Source organism: Piliocolobus tephrosceles, chromosome 13, assembly GCF_002776525.5.
Source record: "Piliocolobus tephrosceles isolate RC106 chromosome 13, ASM277652v3, whole genome shotgun sequence".
Taxonomy (NCBI): Eukaryota; Metazoa; Chordata; class Mammalia; order Primates; family Cercopithecidae; genus Piliocolobus; species Piliocolobus tephrosceles.
This window is the reverse complement of record NC_045446.1, coordinates 9,118,143-9,131,307: the sequence shown is the minus strand read 5'-3', so window position 1 is coordinate 9,131,307 and position 13,165 is coordinate 9,118,143. Positions and strand designations below refer to the sequence as shown.

The window sequence follows — 13,165 nt, the reverse complement described above, 5'->3', positions numbered from 1 at the left end:
TTTTTTTTTTTTTTTTTTTTTTTTTTGAGATGAAGTCTCGCTCTATCTCCCAGGCTGGAGTGCAGTGGCATGATCTGAACCTCTGCCTCCTGGGTTCACACGATTCTCATGCCTCAGCCTCCAGAGTAGCTGGATTACAGGCACATGCCTCTCAAAGTGCTGGGATTACAGGCACCCGCTACCACGCCTGGCTAATTTTTGTAGTTTTGGTAGAGATAAGGTTTTGCCATATTGGCCAGACTCGTCTCGAATTCCTGACTTCAAGTGATCCACCTGCCTCGGCCTCCCAAAGGTCTGGGATTACAGGCATGAGCCACTGTGCCCAGGCTTTTTGCCCATTTTAAAATCAGATTATTAGGTTTCTTTCAAGAAAATAGGAAGAAAATTTAAAAAGAAAGATTATTAGATTTTTTTCCTATAGAGTTGTTTGACCTCCTTATATATTCTGGTTATCAATCCCTTGTCAGATGGGCTGACCTTTTCTTACCACCTCACTGCTTCCACTCTCACCCCTGAACAATCTGATCTTTTGTAAATGTCAGTCTCCCTGATTCATGGAAAAAAGGCAACGCCCTTGTGTCTGTACGATCTGGCCCTTGGTTATCTCTCTGACTTTATCCCTGACCAACTGACCATCTCTGACCCTCCTTCATTCCCTCCAGCCACACCAGCCTCCTGTCTCAAATGTTCCAGGCTCACACCTGCCCCCAGGCCTCAGCACTGGCTGTTTCCTCTGCCTGGAAGGAATCTCCACCTGGTTAATTCACTGCCTTCTTCAAGACCTTGCTCAAATGTTCTCCTTTTTTTTTTTTTTTTTGAGATGGAGTCTAGCTCTGTCACCCAGGATGGAGTGCAGTGGCGTGATCTCTGCTCACTGCAACCTCCACCTTCTGGGTTCCAGAAATGCTTGTGCCTCAGCTTCCCAAGTAGCTGGGACTACAGGCATGTGCCACTATGCCCTGATAATTTTCTCTTCTTTTTTTGAGATGGAGTCTTGCTCTGCTATCCAGGCTGGAATGCAATAGCGTGATCTCGGCTCACCGCAACCTCCGCCTCCCGGGCTCAAGCAATCCTCCTGCTTCAGCCTCCCAAGTAGCTGGGATTACAGGCACGTGCCACCATGCCCAGCAATTTTTTTGGTATTTTTAGTAGAGATGGGGTTTCATGTTGGCCAGTCTGGTTTCGAACTCCTGACCTCAGGTGATCTGCCCGCCTCGGCCTCCCAAAGTGCTGGGATTACAGGCGTGAGCCACTGTGCCCGGCCAAGCATTCTTTATTCAGCTCTTCAGTTCAGCTCTTCAGTAATCCATCATATGAGTGTACCAGCATTAACTGAATCACTCCCATCTATTTGTTTGAGGGTGGGGTAGAGTTTTACCCTCTTGGGTCATATCTATTAGCATGTGCTGCCCCTGAAGTCAGGGCCCGCAATGAGAATCCAGGAAGGTTGAAGGCTGGGTTGCCTGCAGCTAAGGGCTCCTGATTGTTGAACAAATTCCATATGGTTTCCTAGCTGTGTGACCTTGACTTATTATTTACCACCTCTGGGCCTCAGTCTCCCTTTCTTTCTCTCTTTTTCTTACAGCTCTAGCTCAAAGAAAGTTTCCTCTTCTGAACAGTGGTGTTGAGAAGCATACGTCAGAGTTACTAGAGGCATCATTGAGTTAATCAAAGTAAAACAGCACAGAGCCTGCTATACTTTAGGGTATACACACACAGCATGACCATGGTGTTCTCATCCCCCACTGAGTCCTCGTGCCCAGAGTATGTTGAATCCTGTCCCAGCCTCTAGCCCACCTTGAATCAACAGCACCTTGGCTTCCCTCCCACCAGTTTGCTCTCCCTGAATCACTGGTGAGCCTGGCTCTGCTGCCATCCACAGCCCTGTGACTTCCCCTTGCTATGCGAACCTGGCACAATGGTTACTTGTGTGTCCTCTTGGCTGGGCCACAGTGCCCAGATATGTGATCAAACATTATTCTGAATGTTTCTATGAATATGTTTTTTGGATGAGATCAACATTGAAATTGGTGGGCTTTGGATAAAGCAGGTTGCCCTCCATAATGTAGGTGGGCCTCATCCAGTCGACTTGAAGGCCTGAATAGAACAAAAAGATTAACCTTCTCCAAGCCAGAGTAAGTTCTGCAGCTGGTGGCCTTTGGACTTGAACTGCAACAGCAGCACTTTCCTGGGGCTCCAGCCTGACAGTTCACCCTGAAGAATTTGGACTTGCCAACCTCCATAATCACATGAGCAAATTTCTTTCTTTCTTTCTTTCTTTTTTTTTTTTTTGAGATGGAGTCTCACTCTGTCGCCCAGACTGGAGTGCAGTGGTGCGATCTTGGCTTACTGCAAGCTCTGCCTCCCAGGTTCACACCATTCTCCTGCCTCAGCCTCCTGAGTAGCTGGGACTATAGGCACCCGCCACCACGCCCAGCTAATTTTTTTGTATTTTTAGTAGAGACAGGGTTTCACCATGTTAGCCAGAATGGTCTCAATCTCCTGACCTTGTGATCCACCCGCCTCGGCCTCCCACAGCGCTTGGATTACAGGTGTGAGCCACCGCACCTGGCCCACACAAGCCAATTTCTTAAATCTCTCTCAGTGGGGTGTGGTGGCTCACGCCTGTAATCCCAGCACTTTGGGAGGCCAAGGCGGGCAGATCACCTGAGGTCAGGAGTTCAAGACCAACCTGGCCAACATGGTGAAACACCGTCTCTACTAAAAATACAAAAATTAGCCAGTGTGGTGGTGGGCACCTGTAATCCCAGCTACTTGGGAGGCTGAGGCAGGAGAATCACTTGAACCCAGGAGGCGGAGGTTGCAGTGAGCTGAAATTACACTATTGTACTCCAGCCCAGGTGACAAGAATGAAACTCCATCTCAAAAAAAACAAAACAAAACAAATCTCTCTGTCTCTCTCCACACACACACACACACTCTATTGGTTCTATTTCTCTAGAGAACACGGACTAATACACCTGGGCAAGTCCATCTCATCTCTGAGCCTCAGTTTCCTCATCTGTAGTATGGGAGGGAGATTAATTAGCCGGTTCATGAGGGGTTGCCCATCTCTATTATTCTCTCTTCTTTCAAAAACTCTATAGGTTACAACCAGAGGTTTAAGCAACTAGGCAAAGCAGAAAAGATTGCAAAACACTTTATTTCCATCACATATGTTCCAAGACTTGTGTTCAGTGTCCAGGAATGTGTTAAATACTAACATAGTGTTTCATTTACATGTGAGTGAAACCTGGGTGAAGAGCCAGGGTTTCTCTCCCCAACCCTTAGAGTGCTTGTCCTGGAGTCAGAGTGCAAAACACCCTCTTGAAGCAGACACCGTCACTGAACTCCCACCGGGTCCTGGGCCCTGCTCTTCCTGCTGTTAGCCCAGGCCAAAGAGCAATGAGGGAACTGCTTAGGAGGGGTCTGAGGGTAATGGGGGCCTAGGGGCCACCCAGGGGTGGGTGCTACCAGGAAAGGTATAGCCTCCCTGCTGTCAGGTGCAAGCCCATCACTGCTTGAAAATAACCTTGCACAGGGTCCTTCCTCATTCTTTCCTCTTGCTTTTTGTTTATGAGATGAATGGCTCTTCCACTGTGGCTTTAGGGGCAGTGGGGAGGCAGGGAGCTGTTTGGGAACAGCCTGGAGAGCTGACCCTGCAGAATCTCCCAGAAGCCTTGGTGTGGCTATGAGTACCCAGGCTGTAGAAATCCCAGGTGGGCCTGTTCCAGGCCTCTCCCCAACTCCAGCCTAGAGGTTCAGCTTCTTGGCACTGAAAACACTACTAGGGGAAGCAAGAGTCTGGTCTTCTGCTTGGCCTCTACCCACCAGGGCTTGGACTCTGGACCAGCCCCAGCTTGGTCAGGATTTCTGGAACTGCAGGACTCTGGCTCTGGAATCACGTAGGAGTGCGGAGAGCCCTTCTCTGATCCCAGCACACAAACCTTCTCACATCAGCCCTCAGTTTCCAGGATTTCAGCCCCTAGGATGCCTGGGCCAGGACAGGAGAAGGAGGAGCAGAGGGTGGTGTTTCGGGCTCCAAGAAAGGCTTCGTGACCTTGGCCTTGTCACTTGGCTTCCCTGAGCCTCGGTTTCCTTGTCTGAAAAAGTGGAGTGATAATCTCGATCTCTCAGGTCAACTGTGAGGTTGAAATAAGATATTGGTGGTGACAGGGCCAGTCACAGTGGGAGGCCTCAGTGGTGGCTTCCTTTTCCACTGTGAAATCCTGGGCCAGCTGGTCAGCCACGCAGGGCAGCACCCAGTAGCGAGGGAGGAGAGGCCCGTGTGCTAAGGTTGCTTCCTGAGCCCAAAGAAGGGGCCAACCCAGCTCCAGAGACCAGGTTAGAAGTGGACTTGAGAGAGGAGAGCAGAGGAAAGGCCAGGAGAGGGTGAGGGCTGGGATCTCCACCCAGCCCTTGCCAAGCGGCCGCTGAGAAAGCAGGTTTGTGCTCCTTGCTCTGCAGACATGCAAGCCCCAGGGCAGAGGAAGGGTTGTTGGGAGAGGACTCCAGCTTCCCTCTGGTGGGATGCTCCAGCTCGAGGGGTTGTGGAGGGGCAGTTTGGGCTGTGAGGCTGGGCTGGAGGGCACTGAGCTTAGAGGAAGACCCCTGCAGGCTGGAACCAGTGTGTGAGGCAAACAGGAGAGGGCTGGGGGACAGTTGGACAGGAGGTTCAGCAACCACAGTGGGGCCAAGGGACAGTGAGGGCAGAGGGGACTGGAGGAGGCTGGGGGAATCATGAGGCTGTGGACCTGGAGAGAGCGGCTGAGCTGGGGAACAGGAGTCCGGGGTCTGGAACAGCTCCAGCTGCTCCCGGCAGCCATGTTGTCCCTGTGGGCTAGGGCCCAGGAGCCCCTCAGCCTGGTCCCAGCAGCCTGGGAGCCCTGGAGCTGAGCAGGAGGCACAGTCCATGGGGCACAGGCGCTCATGCACGTGCAGGGTCTGGCTCCACCACGCCAGCTCGGCCTGAAGGGCCTGGATCTCCTTCCTCAGGGCGAGGTTGTCTTTCTCCAGAGACTCGTGCTGCTGCAGAGAAGCAGATGGAAGGGGAGGGGAACCTCAGCCAGTGTCAGGAGGCCTGCATTAGCCTTGGCCCCTTCCAGGGTTCTCAACTTCAGGAGACAGATGCCACCACCATTGGAATAGCCAAGTGGGGTCTCTTGGTCACTCTCTGGTCAGCCCTTCATAACCACCTACCAAGTCTCCCCTGTCCCACCCCCTGAGGGGCTCAGATCTGCCTGCTCTCATCCCACCGCTAGTGCCCTAGAGCCAGTGCCGTTTCTCACCTGGTATCTCCATGGGCCTCCAACCCATGTGCCCCCCAAACCACCTATTCTCTTGCCCACAGGAGCCATTCAGCAACCGTGTCATTAATTGCAGGTTAAAGCCCTTTAGAGGCACCCACCAAATTCCCTGTGGTAGAATTCCAGGCCTGTGTGGTGGCCGCAGCTCAGACCTCTGGTATTCTCTCTCCTGCCTTCTGTCTTTCTCCCCTCCCTTCCTGACCCTCACATGAACTCTGCTTCCTGGCCACATTTCCTCTTTCCTCTGCCTGGACACCCTTCCGCCGCCCTTCCCTGTGCAAATCCCAACAGGGCCTTCCCATGGCAACTTTGATGTCATTCTGCCCTAGATTGCTTATTGCCAGTGCCAGATCTTTTGAGGGCCCAGAACTCGCCCCTACGAGCACTGTGTGAGGATTCAGGAGATTGTTTTACACGTTGATAGCACGAGTGTGTTCGATTCTGCATCCCTGAATCAGCATTTATTAAGTTCTATTCTGCTGAATGCCGGTTCTGAGAACCCCTGAGACACAATCAATGTGCAGTTCTAAATAACCATTTATGATGACAATAGTGGTAAAAATGCAGAAAGAATTTTATGTCCACATCTCACACAGGGCTGAATACATTGAACAACTTCCTTCAGTCACCCCCCGCCCCGTTTTCTGGACACTTTGAAAGAAGAAGTCGCAAGGGTGTTTTGCACAAAATGTGGTTTTGGCCCTGGACTCAAAGTTCTTTTTTTTTTGAGACGGAGTCTGGCTCTGTTGCCCAGGCTGGAGTACAGTGGCTCGATCTCGGCTCACTGCAAGCTCCACCTCCCAGGTTCATGCCATTCTCCTGCCTCAGCCTCCTGAGTAGCCAGGATCACAGGCGCCCACCACCACGCCCGGCTAATTTTTTTTATTTTTAGGAGAGACGGGGTTTTACCATATTAGCCAGGATGGTCTCGATCTCCTGACCTCATGATCTGCCCGCCTTGGCCTCCCAAAGAGCTGGGATTACAGGCGTGAGCCACCGTGCCTGGCCCTGGACTCCGAGTTCTAACAGGCCTGAAAGCCACCAGCCCCATTCCCAAACTGGTTTCTGCACATTGAATGATGAAATTTTTTTTTTGATACGGAGTCTTGCTCTGTCGCCCAGGCTGGAGTGCAATGGCGCGATCTCGGCTCACTGCAACCTCCGCCTCCTGGGTTCAAATGATTCTCCTGCCTCAGCCTCCCAAGTAGCTGGGACTACAGATACGTACCACCATGCCCAGCTAATTTTTGTATTTTTAGTAGAGATGGGGTTTCACCATGTTGGTCAGGCTTGTCTTGAACTCCTGACCTCGTAACCGCCAGCCTCGGCCTCCCAAAGTGCTGGGATTACAGGCATGAGCCACTGCGTCTGGCTCATCTCCTCTTTAGACCACTCAGTGCCACTACCTATGTGCTATGGACTCTATTGTGTTCCCTCCAAAAATTATATGTTGAAGCCATAATCCCCAATGTGATTACATTTAGAGATAAGGTTCTTAGAAGGTAATTTAGATTAAATGAGGTCCTAGGATAGAGGATAGAGTTCTAATCTGATAGGATTGGTGGCCTTATAAGAAGAGAAAGAGTGGGCCGGGCGCGGTGGCTCAAGCCTATAATCCCAGCACTTTGGGAGGCCGAGGCGGATCACGAGGTCAGGAGATTGAGACCATCCTGGCTAACCCGGTGAAACCCCGTCTCCACTAAAAAATACAAAAAACTAGCCGGGCAAGGTGGCGGGCACCTGTAATCCCAGCTACTCAGGAGGCTGAGGCAGGAGAATGGCGTAAACCCGGGACGCGGAGCTTGCAGTGAGCTGAGATCCGGCCACTGCACTCCAGCCTGAGCGACAGAGCGAGACTCCGTCTCAAAAAAAAAAAAAAAACAAAAACAAAAACAAAAAACTAGTCGGGCGAGGTGGCGGGAGCCTGTAGTCCCAGCTACTCGGGAGGCTGAGGCAGGAGAATGGTGTAAACCCAGGAGGCGGAGCTTGCAGTGAGCTGAGATCCGGCTACTGCACTCCAGCCCGGGCGACAGAGCGAGACTCCGTCTCAAAAAAAAAGAAGAGGAAGGGAGGCCAAGGTGGGTGGATCAATTGAGTCCAGGAGTTCAAGACCAGCCTGGGTTACATGGAGAAACTCTGTCTCTACAAAAAATACAAAAATTAGCCAAGTGTGGTGGTGCACGCCTATAGTCCCAGCCACTTGGGAGACAGGTGGGGAGGATCGCTTGAGCCTGGGAAGCTGAGGTTGCAGTGCGCTAAGATCGTGGACTGCACTCTAACCTGGACAACACAGCAAGATCCTCTAAAAAAAAAAAAAAAAAAGAGGAAGGGGCCAGGCATGGTAGCTCATGTCTGTAATCTCAGCACTTTGGGACATGGAGGTGGGAGGATTGCTTGAGCCCAGGAGTTCAAGACCAGACTGGGCAACATAGCAAGACCCCCATCTCTATTAAAAAATAAAAAATATGATGACATAAAAAATAAAGAATAAATAAATAATAAATGAATAAAAAATTAAAACAAAAAGGAGGGGGCCAGGTGCGGTCGTTCACGCCTGTAATCCCAGCACTTTGGGAGGCTGAGGTGGGCAGATCACTTAAAGCCAGGAGTTTGAAACCAGCCTGGCCAACATGGTGAAACCCCACCTCTGCTGAAAAACAAAAATTAGCTGGGCGTAGTGGCGCATGCCTGTAATCCCACCTACTCAGGAAGCTGAGGCCAGAGAATCACTTGAACCCAGGAGGTAGAGGTTGTAGTGAGCCAAGTGGCGCCACTGCACTCCAGTCTGGGCAACAGAGTAAGACTCTGTCTCAAAAGCAACAACAACAACAAATCCCAAAAAGGAGAGGAAGGGAAAGAGATCACTCTGTCCTCTCATGTGCACTGGGAGGCCATAAGAACATAGTGAGAAGGCAGCCACTTACAAGTCAGGAAGAGCACCCTCACCTGGAACTGAATTGGCCGGTGCCTTGATCTTGGGCTTCCCAGCCTCCAGAACTGTGAGAAATAAACGTCTGTTGTTTAAGCCACCATCTATGGTATTTTCAGATGAGCATGAAGCTCAGTAAAGGAAGCAACTTGAAACTGGGACTGGAAACCCCGCCCATTTTAACCCTGAACCACAGTTCTCACAGTATGGTCTTGGCCACCTCCTGAACTCTGACCCCTGAGTGGTTAATCATAGATCACCATGCAGGTCCTTGGGCCCCACCTAGCCTCATGAGGTGGGAGCTGGCAGAGGAAGAATAATCCACTTTTTTTTTTTTTCTACAGACAGGGTCTCAATCTGTTGCCCAGGTTGGATGTAGTAGTGCAATCATGGCTCACTGCAGCCTTGAACTTCTGGGCTCAAGCGATCCTCCTGTCTCAGTTTCCTGAGTAGCTGGGACTACAGGTGTGCACCACCATGCCCAGCTAACTATTTTTTAATTTTTGTAGAGACAGAGTCTCGCTATATTGCCCAGACTGGTCTTGAACTCCTGGGCTCAAACAATCTTCCAGCCTCAGCCTCCCAAAGTGCTAGAATTACAGGCGTGAGCCACTGTGCCCAGCCTAGAATCTGCATTTTAACCAGTGTCTCAGCTGGCCATTGTATTGGGGTCTCCCTGTTTACCTGCACTTCCTGTCTTCCTTCCCCTAGACTGCAGACACCTTAGGACAAGGCTGGGCTGAGGATAACCCTTTGTGTCCCTGGATCCTGGTGTGTACCTGGTACCTGGTTTGTACTCAACACCCAGAACTTTCCAAATCTCAGCCACAGGACCCTTTCCTCATCCCAAACCCAGGTGACCTAGAAAAATACAGGAGTTTGGGGAAGGTCTGCTTGGGAGGACTGGGATGGAGAGTCCCAAACTGGGATGGAGAAGAGGTGACCGGGCCAGTAAATGGAGTCAGAGACAAGGAAAAGGGTTGTCCGCACCTGGTGCAGGGCGTCTGCCTTGTCTGTGTGCTTCTGCCGGCTTCGCTGGGCGGCTGCCCGGTTCTTCTGCTTCTTCAGCTGCCTTTGCTGTTCCTCGGGGTCCTGAGGGGCACGAGGCAGAGGACTCAGGGGGCGCGGTCAGGCCTTGTGCCCTCCGTCCTGGCCCGCCATTTGTAAAGCCAAGTCTTTCCCCTTGAGTCAAGTTCCCAAGGGTCTTCGTTCTCCCAGAAGCTCCCTTGGCACCCCTATAGCAGGGACTGCACACCGTGTTGGAATGCCAGCCTCACCCCGTGTCCTGCTCACAGCTCACGTGGAGGGTAGGAGGGCAAGCAGGGAAGATGGGAAGCCTGAGATTCAAACTCAGACAGAGCTGACTTCAAACCCCATATTCTTTTTTCTGTTTTTTTAAGACAGAGTCTCACTCTATTGCCCAGGCTGGAGTAGTACAGCGGCACAATCTTTGCTCACTACAACCTCTGACTCCCGAGTTCAAGCAATTCTCCTGCCTTAGTCTCCCAAGTAGCTGGGACTACAGGCACCTGCCACCATGCCTGGCTAATTTTTGTATTTTTAGTAGAGATGGGGTTTCATCATGTTGGTCAGGCTCGTCTCAAACTGATCTCGAGCTCCTGACCTCAGGTGATTCACCAGCCTCGGCCTCCCAAAATGCTGGGATTACAGGTGTGAGCCACCATGCCCAGCCAAGCCCCACATTCTTGAACCCAATTGCCCCATCCCTGCAATGGAAGCACCACAGCAGAGGGGTAAAGCCCATGCGGCAGGCAGCCCAAGCCGGCGTGGCATAAAGCTCAGCTTCCATTCTTCTCACTGCCATGATTTCCACACCAAGGTGTGAACTTTCCTAACTGTGAGCTCCATGAGGGCAGATGTTCCCTGTGCCCAGCTCCGCTCAAGCCCAAAGCAGATATTCACTTACTCAACAAACATGTATAAGCTCCTACTATGTTCCAGGCAGTAAGCTAGGGGGACACAACAGCAAACAAAATACACACAAATCCCTGCCCTCAAATTGCTCACATTGTAGTGGGGTGGTAGCGAAGGATGAATGAATGAAGGGTTTACTCTGGTGGAAGAGTGGACTCAAAGGTTGACAGTTGTGACCACCTTGTACCCTGGGGTGAATGAAACTTAGATAAAATATTTTACCCAAATGTCCAGAGCTCTGCAAAGTCAGAGCAAGAGGGACTGTTGGAGAGCTCACAGCCCAGCCCTCTCCCCCAAGTCTCTCTGGGGCATGTGTTTTGAGGGTAAGGACCTCAGGCAAGGCCCTGGCCGCCCTGGCCGCAGATTCTGAATGCTCCTAGGCTCCTGCCACAGCTCCACCCTGGCCATATGCTCCCTGGGGCCATGTCCACGGCAGGCTCACTGTAACACTGGGGCACCAAGAGACTAAAGGCTGAGACAGGACCCATGGGGAGTGAATGGGGCTCCTGTGAGATGGGCAGAGCCTCCCAGGGAAACCATGGGCCAGGGAATATTTCTTTATTTTATTGTATTGTATTTATTTTATTTTATTTTAGAGACAGAGTCTCTCTCTGTCACCCAGGCTGGAGTGCAGTGGCACAATCTCGGCTCACTGCAACCTCCGCCTCCCAGGTTCAAGCGATTCTCCTGCCTCAGCCTCCTGAGTAGCTTGGACTACAGGCACCCACCACCACGCCCAGCTAATTTTTGTACTTTTTTTTTTTTGAGACGGAGTCTCGCTCTGTCGCCCAGGCTGGAGTGCAGTGGCCAGATCTCAGCTCACTGCAAGCTCCGCCTCCCGGGTTTACGCCATTCTCTGGCCTCAGCCTCCGGAGTAGCTGGGACTACAGGTGCCCGCCACCTCACCCGGCTCGTTTTTTGTATTTTTTTAGTAGAGACAGGGTTTCACCGTGTTAGCTAGGATGGTCTCGATCTCCTGACCTCGTGATCCGCCCGTCTCGGCCTCCCAAAGTGCTAGGATTACAGGCTTGAGCCACCGCGCCCGGCGAATTTTTATACTTTTAGTAGAGACGGGGTTTCACCATGTTGGCCAGGATGGTCTCGATCTCCTGAACTCAGGTGATCTGCCTGCCTCAGCCTCCCAAAGTGCTGGGATTACAGGTGTGAGCCACTGAGCCTGGCCTATTTTATTTTATTGAGACAGAGTCTCTCTCTGTCGCCCATGCTGGTGTGCAGTGGCACAATCTCAGCTCACTGCAACCTCCATCTCCCGGGTTCAAGCATTCTCCTGCCTCAGCCTCTCGAGTAGCTGAGACTATAGCCTCTCGAGTAGCTGAGTACCTGCCAAACCCGGCTAATTTTTGTATTTTCAGTAGAGACGGGGTTTCGCCGTGTTGCCCAGGCTGATCTTGAACTCCTGGCCTCATGTTATCTGTCTGCCTCAGCCTCCCAAGGGGCTGGGATTACAGGCGTGAGCCATCACGCCTAGCCGGCCTGGGTTATTTGGAGAAGGAAGGAAAGGCTGCTGTGAGGGTAGTGAGGGGGACCAGGTACGTTAGGGGAGAGCAAGTACACAGAGGTCAAGTTCTAAACCGAAGGCTGGACCTGCAATGTGAGAGCTGGAAACAACTCATTCCAATCCCGACTTCAGGGGAGGAAAGTGAGGCCCAGAGAGGGGCATGCAGAGCCGTCTGTCACACTGCTAAGAGTAGAGAGCTGGGACTAGGAGCTCCTGACTGCAGCCCTCACTGCCTGGGCACTGAGATCCCTTGGGATGCTCCCCTTCTCATCCCCAATCCCCAATCCCCTGTACTCACTGTCCTGGTCAGCAGCCCATTGCCCCTGCAGAGGTGCATGGCTTAGGCGGGGAAGCAGAGTCGTCCCTCAGCAGCTGTGACTTCTCAGTGCCCTCTGGAGGCCTAAGGAAGTGGTGGCTCTTTAAATCCCCAGTGACCACTCCGCCCACAGAGGGCCAAGTTTCAGTTTCTCCTAAAGCCACCAGTTGCTCAGAATCCCTGGCTCAGGCTTGTTCACGTGGCTAGAATTTCCTAACATGAACTGGTCTTCCGGTTGGGCCCCTTCTCTGGAAAGAGGATGGTGGAGGGTGGAGAGGAGGGAAGACCAAAGGCCAGGTGTGAGGAGGGTGTTCCGGGGGAGGGAGGGCAGGCGGCCAGGGACTGAGATGAGAGGAGAAGCCAGTGGGGACTGAGGCTCATGTGGGGTAGAGAGCCCTTGAGCTCTGGAATTGGGGGAACTGGATCACAGCCCACATTGGAGCTGTCCAGCTTTCAGAAAGTGACTCTCCTTCTCTGAGCCCTAGTTTTCTCATCTGTAAGGGTATGGGCTGGAGGATGGTACAACTACCCACTCCCAGGCTCATTGCAGGAACTAAGCCAGATAATACAACCACCGCCAAACCTTCTGAGACCACTATGGAAGCATGTCTGCAAAAATAAGCAATGACCGTTGCATAGAACAGATGGATACATTACTGTTTTCATACAACAGACTGCATAGCAGTGGAAAGATTGATGTCCAGTGGTTAGGAGCCCAGCTTCCAAGTTACGTGACTTGGGTTCGTAATTTCATCTGTGTTTCTGTTTCCAAATCTGTAAAGTGGGGATAAAAACAATTTTGTTAGGCCAGATGCAGTGGTTCATGCCTGTAATCCAAGTACTCTGGGAGGCCAAGGCAGAAGGATCGCTTGAGCTCAGGAGTTTGAGACCAGCCTGGGCAACATAGCAAGACCTTATCTCTACTAAAAAAAAAAAAAAAAAAAGCTGGGCATGGTGGCACACACCTGTATTCCCAGTTACTCAGGAGGCTGAGATGGGAACTCACTTGAGCCCAGGAGTTCAAGGCTGCAGTGAGCTATAATCTTGCCATTGCACTCCAGCCTGGGCAATACAACAAGACCTTGTTTCAAAAAATTAATTAATTAAAAATTAAAAAATAAAGAGCGCTGAGTGCGGTGGCTCACGCCTGTAATCCCAGC

General features: G+C 51.7%; 1 protein-coding gene across 3 annotated transcripts; it reads right to left on the bottom strand.

Annotated features, from left to right (window-relative positions):
• Positions 1-3,144: 3,144 nt before the first annotated feature.
• On the bottom strand, positions 3,145-12,157 carry BATF2 (basic leucine zipper ATF-like transcription factor 2). 3 transcript variants are annotated; one of them, XM_023186500.1, is made up of 3 exons: positions 11,988-12,157; positions 9,226-9,327; positions 3,145-5,028 (listed from the first exon to the last, which is right to left on the bottom strand). In XM_023186500.1, exons 1-3 carry the CDS (start codon positions 12,024-12,026, stop codon positions 4,243-4,245), a joined length of 927 nt encoding a protein of 308 aa, XP_023042268.1. In that variant the 5' UTR covers positions 12,027-12,157; the 3' UTR covers positions 3,145-4,242. The 3 variants fall into 3 exon arrangements, with proteins under 3 accessions (XP_023042268.1, XP_031789747.1, XP_023042269.1); XM_031933887.1 differs by having other exon boundaries at positions 3,145-5,025; positions 11,988-12,130; XM_023186501.1 differs by lacking the exons at positions 9,226-9,327; positions 11,988-12,157 and adding an exon at positions 5,289-5,357.
• Between the last annotated feature and the right edge of the window lie 1,008 nt (positions 12,158-13,165).

Bases quoted from the DNA above. Each gene is read 5' to 3' on its own strand.
- BATF2 (XM_023186500.1), bottom strand. From the start codon at position 12,026: ATGCACCTCTGCAGGGGCAATGGGCTGCTGACCAGGACA. The intron at 9,328-11,987 runs GTGAGTACAGGG...CGTGCCCCTCAG, and splicing joins ATGGGCTGCTGACCAGGACA to GACCCCGAGGAACAGCAAAG. The intron at 5,029-9,225 runs GTGCGGACAACC...GCTTCTCTGCAG, and splicing joins AGGCAGACGCCCTGCACCAG to CAGCACGAGTCTCTGGAGAA.